The sequence below is a fragment of the Aspergillus melleus genome (assembly GCF_016097325.1).
Source record: "Aspergillus melleus strain CBS 546.65 chromosome Unknown contig7, whole genome shotgun sequence".
NCBI classification, from domain to species: Eukaryota; Fungi; Ascomycota; class Eurotiomycetes; order Eurotiales; family Aspergillaceae; genus Aspergillus; species Aspergillus melleus.
The window spans coordinates 2,162,410-2,179,834 of record NW_025763376.1 but is presented as its reverse complement, the minus strand read 5'-3'; the positions used below and the strand labels follow the sequence as shown (position 1 = coordinate 2,179,834).

The following is a 17,425-nucleotide window of genomic DNA, read 5'->3' as shown; positions in this document are numbered from 1 at the left end:
TCAGCTGAAGCTAACTCTCCAATAATCTCTTTGTTCAGCAGAATAGGGTTTGTGAGCTTTTGGCGCACCAGTGGAAAAGCATCCGACTTCGTATCGCAGAATTGGCGTTGGGCAAATCGGTCTATTCGTATAAGCGATAGCTCTCAGCCACAGCTCTACTTCTATAACACCGCGCTCTAGTACATTCACATCACGCACAACATCTTCCAAAACTCTTCAATCAACCCAGCAACCTCCTCCACCCTCTCCCTGACCACCGCATGTCCCACGCCCTTCACTACAACTACATTCCGCATCCCAACCTTCTCCAAATCCCCAACACTACAAACATCATCCAACTCCCCAAGGACACTCAACCCCCTAACCTCGCCCCTCCTCACCACCTCCTCAAACTCCGCATGTCTATCCAACACGCCTCCATCCCTAAACACACCCACCACACTCGCCTCATGCCCCCGATGCTCCTTCATCTGCCACGCGCGCACCGCCTCAGCAACAACCTCCCCCCTACTCACCCTCTCCTTCCAGTCCGATGGAACAACCAGGTCTCCACCCTCCAGGAACTCGAGAATCCACGCGCGCGCCTTATCTTCAAGCACGGCATCCCCACCAGCTAGATACCCCCTCTGCTCGTCAGTGAAGTTCGCCGCACTTAACAACCCCGCCGGCGCAATTAGCACCATAGAAGATACCAGCGCAGGGTACGTTGCCGCAAAGCTAGCCACCGTGGATCCGCCGAACGAGTACCCGATGAGATGCGCGCTGGGCCAGTCCAGATGCGTCAGGAGGGCGAGGATCAGTGCATGAAAGAGCGCCGGCTCGTGTGGGAGCACGGGCGTCTCGGAGAGCCCGTGGCCCCAGAGATCGAGCAGGACGCAGTGTGCGTGCGGAAAGCGTGAGGATAGGGCGCGCGCGAGAGGCTGGAGGCCGATGGCAGGGGTTTGGACGCCGTGGATGAATAGCACGCGGGTGATTGTGGAGGAGGAGGATGTGGATGATGTTGATGATGGCGGGAGGGAGTAATATGCGGCGCGGCCGTGGGGGGTCTGGAGGTACTGGGCTGCGGGGAGGAGGGCGCCGAAGGTGGCCACGAAGGCGGATTCGGATGGGGCTGGGATTGGGGTTGTAGAACTTGTAGAAGCTCCCGGACGAGGGAGCACGAGTGGACTGTTGGACATGTTATTTGAAGGTTGGGGTCTTTAGTGAGGTGTTGAGCTGGACTGGTGGTGAGGATGTTCAAAGGGAAGTGTGGGGATACATTTATATTAAGGTCTTATCTTAGTGGCTTATCAATCTCATAGATACACTCGACGGTGAACACCTAAACAGTGAATTGAAGTGTCTCGGATCTATATGCAAACCCACTGGCTATAGTTGACTACTTTATCCAACTAAATTAGTGATTATCAACAGTGTAAAAATAGACAATCCTCAGCCGCAATTCCAGCTGGAAAGGACATTTTCCTGCGAACCATTGACTGGTGTAACTAATACCAGCTGTCTTTTTGAGGAAACCCATGGCCTATCGCCCATTCTTACAGTAGTAGCTAGGAAAAAAGTACACTACTAATATGTTTACTCTATGGAAAATATCCCGCTGTATAGACGTCTAATACACCAATTCGGTAAAGTCTAAGTGCCTGTACACACAAGAGTCAGGGAGGAAGGAAACTGGAAAATACTATCTATTCATTCTCTCTCTACTTTCTCCTGTCATCTACTACCGAAAGGAAAAAGTCAGAATGTCCCGGCTTCATGTTCCAACGCAAACGTTATGGGAGGGGTTGGGGCTTTAATCTGGTCTCAGAGGATGCGATTCACTCACATCAGTATGCCTATGCCTACCTGTGTCCATTCTGCATGTGTTCACTGGATGCAGATTGATGCAGAAGAGAGCTCTTTCTACTCTATGAATGAATTCTTAGGCCATAGAGTCAACAACAGGGTGTCTTACCCTAGAGCCAATTTCTCAAGATATTAATCATCATCCGATATTCTTTAGCTTAAGACCCTGACAACCTATTTGATTAGAGGGTAGTGACTGATGCACTGAATGGAGGATCCAGTGTTATATTTGACTAGGTATGCAGCATCCCCGGATCCATCCAAAGCATGCGGAGGAATCTACATCTAGGCCAATCAACTCCAGACCAGTAGCACATTATCCAGAACTAACAAGGAAGAGATGAAACAGGATTTCAGTACAGTGTACGGAGTAGTTCGCACGAGCCCAGCCGAGGGTGAGCGGATTTCTCCATTTCCCCGACCTCCGTAGCTATCTAAATAGGCAACCATCCAGAAACGCAATGCAGACGCAGAGTTCAGTAGCTGCCACGGAAGCTGACCCTGGAACTCCGGGGTCTGCACTCGGCCTGGCAGGTTGATAATCTCCGAGCCCCGACATGACGTACGGCGCGGTAGGATTCGGGCATAGGATTCGTGGGATTAACAGCTTAGATACCACGTCGGGGAGGATCTGATAAAGTCAAAAAGGGGCTTATGTGCGTGACCTGCGGGGTTGTCCATAAGGAATAAAGGTCGGAATCAAGGAACTTGATGTCATTGTGTGGTCAGAGTGAGAGCTATGGATCTATGAGTGTACACTGTACACCGTGTACTACTCCGTATCAGTATAGCTCCATCTGGATGTGAATCCACCCAACTATTTATAAAGAACATCGTTCTGGAATGCTCGAACCCACCGTGAATCATCGTCAGGATGTGAGATGAATAATGCCTCATCCCTGGGAGGTTAACGAGAGACAAAAGTACTCCATTCCGGAGACTCGGCCCACGGAGGATCCGAGCGACGGAGCAGGCGCAGTCAAAGTCCGGACTGGCAGGAAGAAAAAGAGTCGGAAAGACAAGGCGTGAGTCACGGGAGTCACGGGCCAGGCACTTTACCTGAGCGGTTTAGCTTCCTGTTCTTTCCCGCGGCCCCGCTCTTTCCCGGCGGATCATTGGCCGACTCGGAAGCCGCTCCGACCGGCGAAGACCACCTGATCGCGTGTCCCCTGGCCTGAGGCATCCGTGGTTGATCCCTGTCAGTGAAAACTCTGCTTCCTCGCGTTTCAATTGACGGAGTATGAGATGGGATTCATGACCGCAGGACCTTTGTACGGAGGCATCCCGCAGCACAGCCTCGTAGTTCCTAATCTTTCTCTTCTCCTACCCTAGTCCATACTCGATAAATGTCAAGTACGAGGATATCCTCGGAGCAGACGCCTAAGTCCGACGCTCCACGCAGCTCCCTTGGTCCGCCCGTCCCAAACAGGTATCGCCTGGCCTGGGATCGGCGCTAGTCCCCTTCAGGCCAGCCAGTGATACCGATCATTCTCGGCTCTTCTGAAATATCCTTCGCTTTCCTCCGCTGACGGGCCCTTTTTTATTCTGCTCTCTCGCTTTTTCCATTCATTTTTCTCCCACACGAAATTGATTCACCCTCGTTCCATTCCCTAATCATATCCATTCCTCCCCTTACCGGGCGCGTTCCTTTGGCGATTGGTCATCGTCAAATGAACCTGCATCATTTCCATTATTTTGATTACAAAGTGCGTCCAGCGTTGCAAAGGACACGCACGTGTGGATATCAAAAAAAATCCTTCAAGAATCACGCGTTAACTTCCTACAGCATTGCCTCTTCTCCCTGAAGAGGTCGCCCGCCAGATAAATGGTTTTCAAACCGTTTACCCACCTCGCGCGCCAGAGTTTCACAAAAGCCTTCACCCATGGCTATGCTCAATCCGTAGTCGCCGCGTCGCAGTCCTCCTACACATCCTCCGCCACCTTCAACCAAATAGCAAATCAACCCGCCGCCAAGTTCTCCCGATCCGCTCTTCAGAATGTTTTCCAACCGTCCAGTTCTTCCTCCGGCGCCGGCGCTAAGGCCAGTCAGGGCGGTTCCGGCTCCGGCGACGTGGGCTTAGCCGCCTACTATCAGGCCTGGCAACATGCCCAGCAAACCGGAGATGATAGCGATTGGAAGCAGCTGCAGATGAAACGACGCATCGGGTGGAAGCCGTCGTCGGAAGAAACTGCCAAGGCGAAGGAGGAAGAGAGCGCGTCCAAGTCGCACGAGAATCTTCACCGGTCGCCGCATCTCACCAAGGCTTCGGCCAATGCCGACGTCGGTGCGCAGGTAGAGGAAGCTGTGGCCCGTGAGATCCAGATTGCGGAAGAGCAAGCACAGGCGGAAGAAGCGGTCGAGGCCGAGAACGCCACCGAGGCGTTCCCCGATCTACCAGACGACGTCGCTGCCATCTCGGATGCCACGGCGGAGCTCTCCAACACTGCGTCCGATCGCATCGTTGAGCTGGCGTCGACGAAGAAGTACGCCGAGATCCCTGGGGCGTTTGCCACGTTGCTGAGAGATGGTCTGACTCCCACGGTCGGGGCCTACAATGCCCTGCTGGAATCGGCCATTCAACTCCACGGTGATAGCGCCCAGGCCATCCAGAAGGCGCTGGATGTCTACTCGGACATGCTGCGTCGCAAGGTGATTCCCGACGAGCAGACATATCGCACGCTGGTCGAGCTTTTCGTCGTCCGTGCCCACGATGCGATCAAGGCCAAGGGACTCTTGGAACAGGATCGTCTACGATTTGGCGGCATGGAGGAGGACGGCAAGTTCATGCTGCACTCCAGCGAGTTGGAACGCGCAATCCTTGACGAGGATCACTCGCTCGACATCGCCCTGAAGCTCTTCAACACGGCCATCGCCCGACACGCCGACCTGGTCTTCTCCCTCGACACCTACCGCTACCTGATCACCGCTTGTGCCGCCGAGGGCCGCGTCGAAAACATGGTGCGCGTCTACGCTCACATGGAATCCCACAAGGTGACCCCGCACGCCTCGATCTTCCCCTCGATGATCGACGCGTTTGCCTCAACCGGAGATATGCGGAGCGCCGTGGAGTGCTACAACGAATACAGGGCGCTAGCGGTGTCGGACGATAACGGTACCTTCAGCATCGTCCAGCGATTGGACGCGCAGGTATACGCTGCCCTGGTCAAGGCGTACCTTTCGTGTGGCAAGGAGGAGGAGGCGCTCCGATTTGTGGAACGCATCCGGTCCTCGTTTGACGATGTCACCGAGAACCGCGAGACTCGTCAGAGCGCCGTTGAGTCGGTGATTGTGCAGGACGCGCTGGTGCGCCACTCTCTGAAATCCGGCGAGCATGATAGGGCGCTAGACCAGGCCAAGACCCGCTTGCAGGATAGCGCGCTGGATCATGCCATGGCCCAGATCTGCATCACCGCGGCGGATGCCGGCAACCTGAAGGCTGCCTCCGAGGCGTATGATTGTCTGCCCACCGAATGGGCCCTCCGACAGGCCCCCGCCGTCTCCTTGCTGGCGCTGCACGTCCGACAAGGCAATGTGACCGCGGCCCGGTCCCTGTGGCACGCGCTGAGCACCACCGGTCAGGCTACGTCGGACATGATCCAGCCGACCGTCATGTACGCCGCCGCCCTGCTGAAGAATGGTCAGATCGAGGAGGCCCTACGGGGTGCCCGCAATATGTTTACCCGGATTCGCAACGCTTCGTCGTCTTCTGTCAACCACAACCCCCTTCTGCTGAAACCCGTTCGTGAACAGATCAACGAAAGCATCCACCTTCTCGGTCGCGTCCTGAGCCAATCTGCCGCCATCCTCACTCCTCCCGCCGCCATGACTCTACTCTGGTCGATGGCTGAGAACGGGGGCATGGTCTCCCCGGTCGCCGAGCACGTTGTCGCCAGCTTCGGTCCCATGAGCATCTCGCAGCTCAACGCCCGCGACCTAACCCTGGCCCTGCAGATCCAGGCCAACATGCTGGTCAACGGCAACGCTGCGGCTTTCGACGTCGCCCACCCCATCCGCTTCGCCCACATGCTCGACATCGCCCTGGCCACCGGTCTCCAGATGGACCCCTTCACCACCCGCGTGGTGGACCAGGCCGTGGGCAAGCTGTTCAACAGCCGACCCGACATGGTCCGCCGCTGGCACGACCATCTCGGCCTCACCTCTAGCCCCCCGTTGTCCTTCGTCTCCGATCGCCACATGAGCCCCGTCTCCGAGCTCTCGACGAACCCGAGCACCGCGCCCGCCGAGGACTCCTTCGACCCTTACGTCTACGCCACCGACTTTCGCGGATCGGCGACGATCGCCGAGGAGCTGGAGCGCACGAGCGGCCGTGCCGAGTCGCATCTGAACGACTCGCTGAACCGGGTGCGCAACATGCGCCGCGCCGGTCGTCACCCTCGCTACATCACCTACGCCAAATTGATCACCGCCGCCGCCAAAATTAACCGCGTGGACCTCGTCCACGAGATCCTGAGCATGGCCCGGCGCGACGTGCCTCTCCTGCCCCAGTACCACGCGGTGAAGTACGGCTGGGTGTCGATCCTCGACGCCATGGTCGCCGCCTGCCTGACGCTGGGCGACCGCAGCCTGGCCGCCAAGTACCACGGCGAGCTGCTGGAACTCGGCTCCGCGCCATCGGCCAACACGTTCGGACTCTACATCGCGACCCTCAAGGGATCTACCAAGACCTTCGACGAGGCGACGGAAGCGCTGAAGATCTTCCACCGCGCCGTGGCCGAGGGTGTCGAACCCACCTCGTTCTTGTACAATACCCTCATCGGCAAGCTCGGCAAGGCCCGTCGCATCGATGACTGCCTGCTGTACTTTGCTGAGATGCGCGCCAAAAACGTTCGTCCCACGAGCGTTACGTACGGCACAATTGTCAACGCCCTTTGCCGGGTCAGCGACGAGCGGTTCGCCGAGGAGATGTTCGAGGAGATGGAGTCGATGCCCAACTACAACCCCCGCCCCGCCCCGTACAACACGATGATCCAGTACTTCCTCAACACCAAGCGTGACCGCAGCAAGGTTCTGGCCTACTACGAGCGCATGCTGGCGCGGAACATCCAGCCCACGATGCACACCTACAAGCTGCTCGTCGACGCGTACGCCTCGCTGGAGCCGGTGGACATGCCCGCGGCCGAGAAGGTGCTCGAGCGCATCCAGGCCAGCGGACAGCGACCCGAGGCGGTGCACTACGCATCGCTCATCCACGCTAAGGGATGCGTCATGCACGACATGGAAGCCGCGCACGACGTGTTCCGCTCCGTCGTGGCCGAGGGCAAGGTGCGCGTGCAGCCGTGTCTGTACCAGGCCCTCCTCGAAGCGATGGTGTCTCACCAGCAGGTGGGCCAGACCGAGGCGATCGTGCAGGACATGGCCCGCCGCGGCGTGGAGATGACGGCGTACATTGCCAACACGCTCATCCAGGGGTGGGCGGCCGAGGGCAACATTGCCAAGGCCAAGGCCGTGTACGACAGCATCGGAGTGACCCGCCGGGAGCCGAGCACTTACGAGGCCATGACCCGGGCTTTCCTGCTGTCTGAGGACCACGAGGGAGCCTCCCGCACCGTGCAGGAGATGCTCTCTCGAGGCTACCCCAGCGCCGTTGCCAGCAAGATCGCTGATCTTGTCGGCGGAGCGGCCGTTACCGCCTCCCTCTAAGCACATACATAGAGAGAGGGAGGGAGGTTGAACAGAAGAGAAGAAAGAGAAAGAGAGTATAATTTGCATTCGTCATCTGGACGACGTTGCCTTCCCATTCGTGATTCCTCGGGAATCAAAAAGCCTTACTTTTTGACTGGAACAAAAGCATCCTAATCCGTTTTTAATCCCTCCTCAGGGCTGGATCCCTGTCTATCTGGCTGATTTCCAGCCCGACGGTCTCTTGTCTGCATCAGGCATTTATGGGAGGCAACCATGATTCCCCCGTTGTTTTGTTCTGTTAATGGTTTTTCGGTTTATTCTTCGGTTTTGCATTCAGCGAGTGACGGCGTTCTGTGAAAAAAGACGGGGATTCTGACCAGATGATGTATACCATGGGTTTTGGGGATTTTCTTTTTGCGTATATCTTCGATGTTTATATGTTTTTGTCTGTTTCTAGACCACTCTCAACTCATGCTGTTCTGACAGCCTCGTCAAGCCACAGGGTTTGATTGAATTGAACAAAGATATTAATTTTGATCTTCTGAGGATTTATTGTAAACGTAGATGTGATTGTGATTGCAGGTGTAGATGATGTAGTTCTGATCAGACCAGAAGTCAACGTGACTTGCCCCACCCCCACATACGTCTCTCTTCTTATCGCCTCCTCATTTCTCCGACTTCATCTTCCCTCAACTCATCGGAGTCTACGGTTTTGTCTATGCGCTTTCTCCGACCATCCCGTTTACCTCAATCCCCTCTCCATCTCTATCAATTCCACCTCCATCTTCATCTCCGCCTTTCAAGACTCTCCTCTACTTCCACCATGGACCACCCCAAGCACCCCACCGGGGACGCCGACACCAAACGGCCCAAGAAACTAATCTGTATCTCCCCTCTATCTCAATTCATTCCCTCTATCCCATCACCCAATATACTAACTCCAATAGTCGCCCCAGGAGATATCGCCACGCCCGACAACGATAATAAACCCTCACCCCCAAGCACGCCCGACGTGCCCCCCTCCGCCGCCACACGCCTCGTCGCCGAATCCCTGCGCTCGGAAACCAGCACCCCCAACTCCGTCCAGGAAAAACAGATCGTCTCGCATCCGGCCCGCGCGCACCAGTTCGTCAGTAACCCACCGCTCACCGTCTCGCAGATGCACCCGACCAACCCGCTGCATCAGTTCAACACCTGGTTCCGCGATTCCCGGCTACCTGCATCCTCGGCGCCAGAGACGTGTACCCTGGCCACGGCGTCGTTGCCAGAGGGCCGTGTCAGCGCGCGGATCGTGTATCTAAAGGAACTGGATGAGCGGGGCTGGGTGGTGTATAGTAACTGGGGAAGTCGGGAGGGGAAGGGAGGGCAGGTATTCGGCACTACGAACGAGGCGGACGGAGCGGACGGGGACGTATTACGCGCAATGCCCGAGCCCTCGCCCGAGCTCAACCTCCAAGAAGAGTTACAACTCGACCAAGTCGGCAACAAATGGGCCGCATTGACGTTCTGCTGGTCGACGCTGGAACGCCAAGTCCGGATCGAAGGGCTCGTCGAGCCACTCAGCCGCTCCGAAAGCGAACTATACTGGCGCACGCGCGAACGAGGCAGCCAGATCGGCGCCTGGGCCAGCTGGCAGAGTAAAGTGCTCTGGGAGACGGAGCCGCATCTGCTGATCGACCGGCGGCGGAAGAGCCTGGCGGCCGACGAGGTGACGGGCGTGGTGCCGGCGATCCCCGGGGATGTGAACGAGACGGATATCGATGATGGACGGGCGTTGTTGGAGCGTCGTGTGCAGGAGATGGAGAAGCGGTTTGCCGATACGAAGGAGATTCCGCTGCCGCCGTTCTGGGGCGGGGTGAGGATTGTTCCCGAGTCGGTGGAGTTTTGGCAGGGGAGACGCAGTCGGTTGCATGATCGGTTTCGATATGTGAGGGTGCATGAGAATGGGGCGGGAGGTAGAGAGAAGGAGACGTATAGATGGCGGATTCAGCGATTGTCGCCGTAGATGTACTGTAGATATACATGAGCTGTGAAGCTATACGGGGGTTTTAGATAAGATAAGATGCCAAGAAAGACAACTTCCGTCGCGTTACCATCTCCCTCTTTCACTTCAATCCTCCAATATCATACGATATTTATATCCATACATATCTACTTAATATATTATAATTTACTATATATAATACTCATAATGACCCCTCCCTCGCAATCCGACCAAAAGCGCCATTCCCGCTGGATCATCCTCGCCCTGACCAGCGGCGCATTCGCCGCTCTGAACGGCCTCTTCGCAAAGCTGTACCTTCTCCCTCCCCTTTTCCTTGTCCGATCCCATACAATTACTACATAGAACCATTGAATGCTAACCAAGAATACCCATGACCCAGGACAACAGACACACACACCTCCTCCCTCGCCGCCTTCCTCCTCTCCCTCTTCAACGCCACCCTCGACCAGCATCCATTCATGGAGCTCGTTATTAGAGGTGTACGTCCACCTTTACTTCACACCCCATACCTACCTCCTGTTTACTACCTGATGCACCGAACACCTACCTACCTCCTCCAAACAAATCTTTGACCCCCGAACCTAACACAAGAACAATGAGATAGATATTCTTCGGCCTCAACCTCCTCAGCAACGTAACCATGTGGGCGCTCTTCACGCGCGCACTGACCGCGTCGCCCTCGACAACAAAAGTCTCCATCACGAACACGTCGGCGAATTTCCTCGTCACGGCCGTGCTGGGCATGTTGGTTTTCAAGGAGAATGTGGCGCCGCTGTGGTGGGTTGGCGCGGGTCTGATGGGGGGTGGGTGTGTGCTTGTGGGGATGAGGGATCAATAATCCTTTGTGTTTTTTTTTTCTCTTCTTACCTTATCATATCAGGATGATGGGGGGGGAGGTATAGAGGGTAAGGGGGCTACGGGGGTATACTTATATACGCTGTGGAGGGATGAGAAGGGGCATGAAGGATAACTGTATAGGATTAAGGGGGTAGGTGTATGCTTCATGGTAAATGGTATAATACCTACCTAGAGCAAGGAGCGGAAGGGGATGGAGGGAGTTTAGGCTGGTTATAAGGGTACAGCACTGTAGCTGACCTGGTTGCTTTATTCTACTTTTGTCTCGGTTGTTTGTACATACTGGCTAGGTGTTCAGGAGTTGACTATATACTATACTACATATTGTGTACTATTACTACGCTGGCACTGCACTTATGTACAGCTGGGGTGGATTATTGTGCTTGGTGTTGTTCTGTTGAGGTGGGATTGTGTATAAAGCAAACTCCACTTCTTGGGGAGTCTAGGCACAGCAGGGGTAGGTTGGTAGATAGACTAGATACCAGCAAAATGGTGAGTAGTTGATATGAAAATGGAATAGCATACCATAATGGATTCGTCTATATTCGATACTGGATACCAGACCCAGAATCCTCTATGTAGTAAGTAAATGTATACAGAACTGACAAACCTGGCCTCCTGATCTAAAATGATCAAAACTAACTAAACCGGTCCAGTAAAAACATGGCCTACTGCCTATCCTCCAATTCCACACCCCCATTAGGTTGGTCGCCGCCTACCCCGTGATATCCATCCCCAACTCCTGGTCGAGTCTTCCGACCAGGCATCTTCGAGATCAACGACTGCACAAAACTCCACAGCCGCTCCTCCAAGGTATCGCCCTGCCCGTGCAGATGCTCGCCCAGCCGCAATTCCTGGGGATTGTTAGTCGCCGCGAGGGCCTGTTCCTCGGCCTCCACTTTGAACTGGTACTTGAGGCAGTCCTTGACGGTGACGAGACCCGTAAGGCGTCCGCGGTGCTCGACGAGGATAACGCGCGGGCCCATCTTCTTGAAGATCTCCATGACGGTCTCGAGCGGCAGGCGCGGGTGCACGGTGAGGGGCGTGTGGTCGGCGTAGCGGCTGAAGTCCACATACGAAGTGCCTGAGCTGCGGTGGATGGCATCGAAGGTGTCCGGGACGAGATTGGCGCGCGACGAGGAAGACGCCGATGCTGACGCCGACGCCCGCCGCGCTACCGCCGCCTCGGCAGCTTCCTTGGTGAAGACGCAGCGCGCGGTCGGCGAGACCATGCCCTCGGCGCGGGCGCGGTCGATGGCGTAGCGGAGTTCGGTGCGTCCGATGTATCCGACGAGGATCTTGGAGGAGCGGTCCTCGACGATGGGAAAGCCCTGGAATTTGTTGTCGCTGAGGAGGTGCTCGGCTTCGCGGACGGGGAAGTCGGAGGCGGGCAACGACAGGGGGTCGCTGGTCATGGCGTGGGAGACGGGCACGTTGAAGACGTGGTCTTCTTTGTTGTCGAGGAAGGGGAATCCGTTCGACCAGATCATGCGGTCTGCGATGCCCCCGTTGCCGAAACGGTCGCCGACCGCTTTGGTGACGCCGACGACGATCTGAGCATAATTAGTAGGATTCAGTACTAAGACGAAAGAAAACTGACCATGGTGGGAAGAATATAAGTCAGTGCGCCAGTCAGTTCAAACATGATGACCGTCACCGAGATGGTCAAATGCATGATCCCACTCAGCGCTGCACCCGCACCGAGGAAGGCGTACGTGCCGGGTGTGATACACGGAACGTCAGGATCGCACGAAGCAAAGAATTGTGAGTCCGGGAAGGACTCGTGTAGCGCTTGCACAAGGATCCCGACCAGACGCCCGAACGACGCGCCTACGGCCATCGATGGCACGAAGATTCCAGCCGGCACTTTACACCCGTAGGAAATGATGACCAGGAAGATCCGGAGGAAGGTGGCGACAGCCAGTGATCCGACCATATACCAGCGACGATTCGGTCTGGTCCATCAGTAAAGTTCATTAACCATTGACATTCATCATTAGCCGATGGAGACTCACTCGCAAAGCCCGTGGTAATCATGGCCACCCTCACATTCCCGGAACAGAATTTCCATCATCTCTGTCATGTTAATCTTCAAAAACATGTTCGGAAAACACAGGACAGCTGTGATACCCGCCAGGATAACAGACTCCATAACCGCATGCTGGGACAGATATTTCTTGCGGAATGCCTGGACGCGGAGATTCCACTTGATGACAAGCGCTCCGTAAAGACCCCCAAAAACGCCGATGAAGACAAAGAAGATCAGCTCGAAGAAATGCCACGTGCGGTCGTATTGTACTTGAAACATGACCAATTGTCCGGTTCTGAAGGGATTCATTGCCTAGATTTTATTAGCTTGTTAGTTTGCACAGAGAGAGGGGACATACCGCCAGAACACCAGTTGCAACCAATGCGCAAAAGTAGCTTCGCCATAACGTTTTAAGTGGAAAATAAGATGCGACTTCCTAGGTCTAGTTAGAATCGAGCCAAAATCCAACTTAATCCAAGGCATACCTCTAAGGAGAAGAGCACTCCTCCAATTGGGCTTCCAAATGCGACAGCCACGCCGGCCGCGGCTGTCGCTGTCAAGACCTCTCTAGTCTTAGATGCATTTCGTCTATACTTGCTGAAGAACCGGGATATCACATTTCCTGCGCAAACAGCGAAATGAACACTGGGCCCCTCTTTCCCGACAGAGAGGCCAGATGCGATGGCCAACGGAAGCGCAATGGACTTGATCAAGAGTGTCCATGCGCCCAAGAACCCTTTCATCACAAACCCCGCAATGATACACTTGATCTCCGAGATGCCGGAGCCTGCGGCATACGGAGCGAACGATTTGACGAGACTGGCGGCGACGAAGGCAAACAGGACCTAGATGATCTTAGCCGGGTAATCCAGGCCACGTCAGCTGGAGACCTACCGCGAAGAAGATGTAAATCATATAATTCACAAGCCAGAGCGAGGTCCAATGCTTCCATTCAGAGCATCCTGCAGAGAAGCCCATCAGTCAACCTCTCTATCGCAAATCGGGTGTTGTACCCGCTTACCTCCCTCTGCGCCCCAGCAGCAGAAGTTCTCATTGAGATAGAACGCCGTGGTGCAATGACCCAGTTTGATATCGGACAGCCACTCGGTGATGATGTTCAAGAGCGCCGAGATCAACCCGATCGCCGCGCCGACGAGGGTAATGACGAGCCAGGCCTGACCGGCGTCGTAGGACTCGCGCACCTTTCGTCGCCAGCCAAAGGTGCCTTCTTGATCCCAGAAGCCCGAGCCATCGCGGCGCTTCGCTCGACGTCGCGCTTGTTCCTGCACCGCATCCTGCACCCAGTCGATGGTGGTAAAGTCCTCGTACCGTTTTATCTCGCTGATCTCCTCGGTGATGGCGGTCGGTTGGTTATCGGGGGACGGCTGCTGGTCGACGGGCGAGGATAAGCCCGATAGCCTCCTCAGAATCCGTCGCTCGGATAAGACGGAGGGGGAGCGCGGGGAAGGAGACGGGGGGCGCATTGAATTCATATCATATCATTCTCGTGGGCGACAAGGAAGGGCATCGCTGGTGAGGTGAACGAAGGTTGTCTGGACTCGGTCTCGATCGATGGGAATCCTAATATTGCCGTGTTGGGTTCCTTTGTTCTTCTCCGCCCACGTGAGAGGCGTCCGTGATGGAGGATCTAGAATTCGAGGAATTAGAATAAGTCAGACATGATCTGTAGTTCTGTTGAATTTAGATTTGCATCTTGTTCAATCGCGACAACCTGGCTAGCAGCCGGAAGGAACAGTAGTCGAATCGCCAGGGCTACTATCTGCGATTATCTACTCATTTCCGCCACGCGTGGATTCCACCGCACGCGCCTCGATTTCCTCCACGCTTCCCTCACGCCATCGGAGAATACCAACTACATACACTTCATTGATCAACACCGAATTTTGTCAGATTCGGTTTCTCCATCCTCTATTATACCCAGAATCCCTCCGACGATTTTACGACGCGACACGATGCCTCCCAAAGAAAAGACCGCGCTCGAGTCTGCGCCCTCCGACGAGATCACCGGCCAGAGCGCTCTTCCCAGTGCGTTCCAATCTTCTTCTGCAAGGTTCTATTGCTGACTGCGTCAAGTCTCCCGGATCAAAAAAATCATCCAGCTAGACGAAGACATCGTACAATGTTCCAGCAACGCCACCTTTGTGATCGCAATGGCTACCGTACGTCCCGCGCGTTGCTCCAACTCCACTGAAGAAGCTGACCGATCAGGAAATGTTCATCCAATACCTCACGGAACAAGGCCACAACGTCGTCAAGTCCGAACGAAAACCGCGCAAGAACATCCAATACAAAGATCTCGGTTAGTCGCACTCCTTCCCAGATGACGGAAAGATACTAATCTCAGTCAAACAGCTACGGCCGTATCGCGCATCGATAACCTAGAGTTCCTCGCCGACGTCATTCCCAAAACGACCACCTACAAACAATTCAAGGAAAAGCGGGCAAAGGAGGCCACCAAGGAAGCTGAGTACGAGAAGGGACAACGCACGATAAACGGCGCCCTACCTGCGGCGGAGCAGACGAATGGGGAGTCGGAAGAGCCGGAGCGCGTATCGGAGGAGAAGCTCTCGAAGAGTCCTCGAGCGCCGACGGTGATGCATGCGTCGGGAGCTATCAGTACGCTGATGGTTGATCGCACGGTGGATGCGCAGAATGGGACTCAAGAAGGGACTCAAGAAGGGACTCAAGACGGGGACGTGGAGATGGCCGATGGATGATATGAGAGTTGGGAAACTGGCAATTAAAAAGGAGCATTGGAGGAGTTTCGGGAGTAAATATACGGGTTAACGTTTATTAATTGGATTTTTACTTGTGAGTATCTAGTCCTTCGTGCTTGTATACTAAGAAAGTAGGAAGGGACGGAACGGGAAATGACGGATCCAGAAAAGGCAGCGGTCGGGATGAATCGGTCGAGTGACGGGAGGACGGAGTATACCTGCTGGACTGGAAACTCATTGATAAAAATAAAAGAAAAAGAATAAAAATCACAATTGTCTTATAAAGAATAATAATTCATTACTATATAACTCAATGGAAATCCAATCTGTAAATATGAGGTCAGTTATTTAACTAAGTAAGTATACAATCTGACTAAGGCGGTCTCCCCCCTCAGCCAATGAGGCGCCCCGTGATTCCGATCGCTTCTAGCGAAAGCTCTGGTTTGGTTCCCGCAAGTCCATCCCGGCCGACTTCATCCTTCATCGTTAGGAAATTCCCTCCTCTATCCCCCTTCAACTCCACCCTCCTCCCCTCCCACCCCCCACCGTTACGGTCGTCTTTGTTGCGATTGCTTGCAATTGCTTCCTCGTCGCCATGTCTCTCGCCTCCGCTTCCGGTTCTCTGCTGCGCTCTTGCGCCCGCCAGCAGCTGACCACCTCGCGCGCTGCCCTCGCCTCCTGCCAGCAGTCCCGGGGTGTCGCTGACGCCTCCAAGGCCTCCTTCCAGAGCCCCTTCGGCTCCACGACCACCAAGATCCCCGACTTCAGCAAATACTCCTCCAAGAAGTCCCCCCGCTCCAACCAGGTCTTCTCCTACTTCATGGCCGGCTCGCTCGGTCTGGCCTCTGCCGTCGGTGCCAAGGCCACCGTTCAGGGTACGTGATTGGGTTTCTGGTCGTTAATCCGATGGGAAAGTGGCGGAATCGACGGTGATGGGTTTCGATATTGGGAATCAACAATTGGATATGGGTGGCGGGCTCGGTCGGGAACGCAATGGGCTGACCTTCAATTTTCTCTTATCAACAGACTTCCTCGTCAACATGTCCGCCTCCGCCGACGTCCTCGCCCAGGCTAAGGTTGAGATCGGTCTCGGTGCCATCCCCGAGGGCAAGAACGTACGTCCATATCCCAGGGAGCCTACGATTTAATCGTGTCTGTAAGGCCTCAAGACTGACCGCAATCCCTCTCCAGGTCATCATCAAGTGGCGTGGTAAGCCCGTCTTCATCCGTCACCGCACCCAGAGCGAGATCGACGAGGCCAACCAGATCGACCACACCACTCTCCGTGATCCTCAGACCGACGAGGAGCGCGTCCAGGACCCCAAGTGGCTCGTCATGCTTGGTACGTACTCTTCCCGACCACGCCTTGCGATATCCTGTTCCCTAACCGTTTCACTCTTGCAGGTGTCTGCACCCACTTGGGTTGTGTCCCCATCGGTGAGGCCGGTGACTATGGCGGCTGGTTCTGCCCCTGCCACGGTTCTCACTACGATATCTCCGGCCGTATAAGGAAGGGTCCTGCCCCCCTGAACCTCGAGGTTCCTCAGTACAGCTTCCCCACCGACGAGACCCTGGTCATCGGTTAGATTAACTGCAAAAAACAAAACTGAGTCTGTATATTGACAATCCATCATTTGTTTTTTTCTTTGTTCTTTGTTCTTTTAAACAACCGAACTGGGGGCTCTGTACGTGTACGACCACCACCACTACTGCCATATGTTTAGTCCTTTTTTTTTTGTTTAGACGATGGACAGGTATATCGAGTGTGAGTGTGAGTGCGAGTTGCGAAAGAGCGGGGAGAACCAGGAGGAGGGGATAAGGGCCAGAGACAAGACAGGTTTGTGTATGTTGTGTGTGTGTTCTTCTAGATGAAATCTCTCTCTTGTTTTATGTCTTTTTATTTTTGTGTCAAGATTAAAGAGACCTTGTTTTAATATGCATCCATCGATATGATAAAGCGGATCCTAAAAATAAACCCAAAAAAAAAAGCTGGGCCTCTTGTTTGATTGCTTCAGATAACTCCCGTCGTCCTTCTGTCTAGAGTTTAGTTTCCCTACATATGATCTTTTGTTTACTCCTGCGTGTGAGGCTGAGCTCGATGTCCATTGCAGACTGATGGACGGCTGAATCCACTTATTGGTTCCTGTGTTGGAGGACCAGAATGTCCTGTATATTCCATGAGGCGCACCCGGTGCGTTATATTTACTTTCACACCGCTACCAAGAGCTTATGTATACAGATAGGTAAAATAAGCGGACTGTTCTATGCCAAAGGAGATATCAAAGGGACAGGAGAATTGATCAATTTAT

At 54.6% G+C, this 17,425-nt stretch overlaps 7 protein-coding genes across 7 annotated transcripts; 5 read left to right on the top strand and 2 right to left on the bottom strand.

Moving 5' to 3' along the window:
• Positions 1-185: 185 nt before the first annotated feature.
• Positions 186-1,178, bottom strand: LDX57_011686 (alpha/beta fold hydrolase; the record flags this gene model as incomplete). Its single annotated transcript, XM_046093429.1, has 1 exon — positions 186-1,178. The coding sequence occupies one exon, from the start codon at positions 1,176-1,178 to the stop codon at positions 186-188; it is 993 nt and encodes a 330-aa protein (XP_045949407.1).
• Positions 1,179-3,670: 2,492 nt separating this feature from the next.
• LDX57_011685 (pentatricopeptide repeat protein) lies at positions 3,671-7,507 on the top strand (the record flags this gene model as incomplete). The annotated part of the gene is made up of 1 exon (XM_046093428.1): positions 3,671-7,507. The coding sequence occupies one exon, from the start codon at positions 3,671-3,673 to the stop codon at positions 7,505-7,507; it is 3,837 nt and encodes a 1,278-aa protein (XP_045949406.1).
• A 700-nt stretch (positions 7,508-8,207) lies between these two features.
• Positions 8,208-9,494, top strand: PDX3_2 (pyridoxamine-phosphate oxidase PDX3; the record flags this gene model as incomplete). Its single annotated transcript, XM_046093427.1, has 2 exons — positions 8,208-8,373; positions 8,437-9,494. 2 exons carry the CDS (start codon positions 8,208-8,210, stop codon positions 9,492-9,494), a joined length of 1,224 nt encoding a protein of 407 aa, XP_045949405.1.
• A 186-nt stretch (positions 9,495-9,680) lies between these two features.
• Positions 9,681-10,332, top strand: LDX57_011683 (uncharacterized protein; the record flags this gene model as incomplete). Its single annotated transcript, XM_046093426.1, has 3 exons — positions 9,681-9,784; positions 9,874-9,973; positions 10,099-10,332. The coding sequence occupies 3 exons, from the start codon at positions 9,681-9,683 to the stop codon at positions 10,330-10,332; spliced, it is 438 nt and encodes a 145-aa protein (XP_045949404.1).
• A 685-nt stretch (positions 10,333-11,017) lies between these two features.
• GEF1 (chloride channel protein) lies at positions 11,018-13,862 on the bottom strand (the record flags this gene model as incomplete). Its single annotated transcript, XM_046093425.1, has 7 exons — positions 11,018-11,902; positions 11,950-12,304; positions 12,365-12,690; positions 12,737-12,814; positions 12,864-13,223; positions 13,273-13,340; positions 13,400-13,862. The coding sequence occupies 7 exons, from the start codon at positions 13,860-13,862 to the stop codon at positions 11,018-11,020; spliced, it is 2,535 nt and encodes an 844-aa protein (XP_045949403.1).
• A 489-nt stretch (positions 13,863-14,351) lies between these two features.
• Positions 14,352-15,116, top strand: LDX57_011681 (histone-fold domain-containing protein; the record flags this gene model as incomplete). The annotated part of the gene is made up of 4 exons (XM_046093424.1): positions 14,352-14,424; positions 14,473-14,558; positions 14,608-14,698; positions 14,752-15,116. 4 exons carry the CDS (start codon positions 14,352-14,354, stop codon positions 15,114-15,116), a joined length of 615 nt encoding a protein of 204 aa, XP_045949402.1.
• Positions 15,117-15,711: 595 nt separating this feature from the next.
• rip1 (ubiquinol--cytochrome-c reductase catalytic subunit RIP1) lies at positions 15,712-16,702 on the top strand (the record flags this gene model as incomplete). The annotated part of the gene is made up of 4 exons (XM_046093423.1): positions 15,712-15,991; positions 16,143-16,231; positions 16,308-16,458; positions 16,521-16,702. The coding sequence occupies 4 exons, from the start codon at positions 15,712-15,714 to the stop codon at positions 16,700-16,702; spliced, it is 702 nt and encodes a 233-aa protein (XP_045949401.1).
• Between the last annotated feature and the right edge of the window lie 723 nt (positions 16,703-17,425).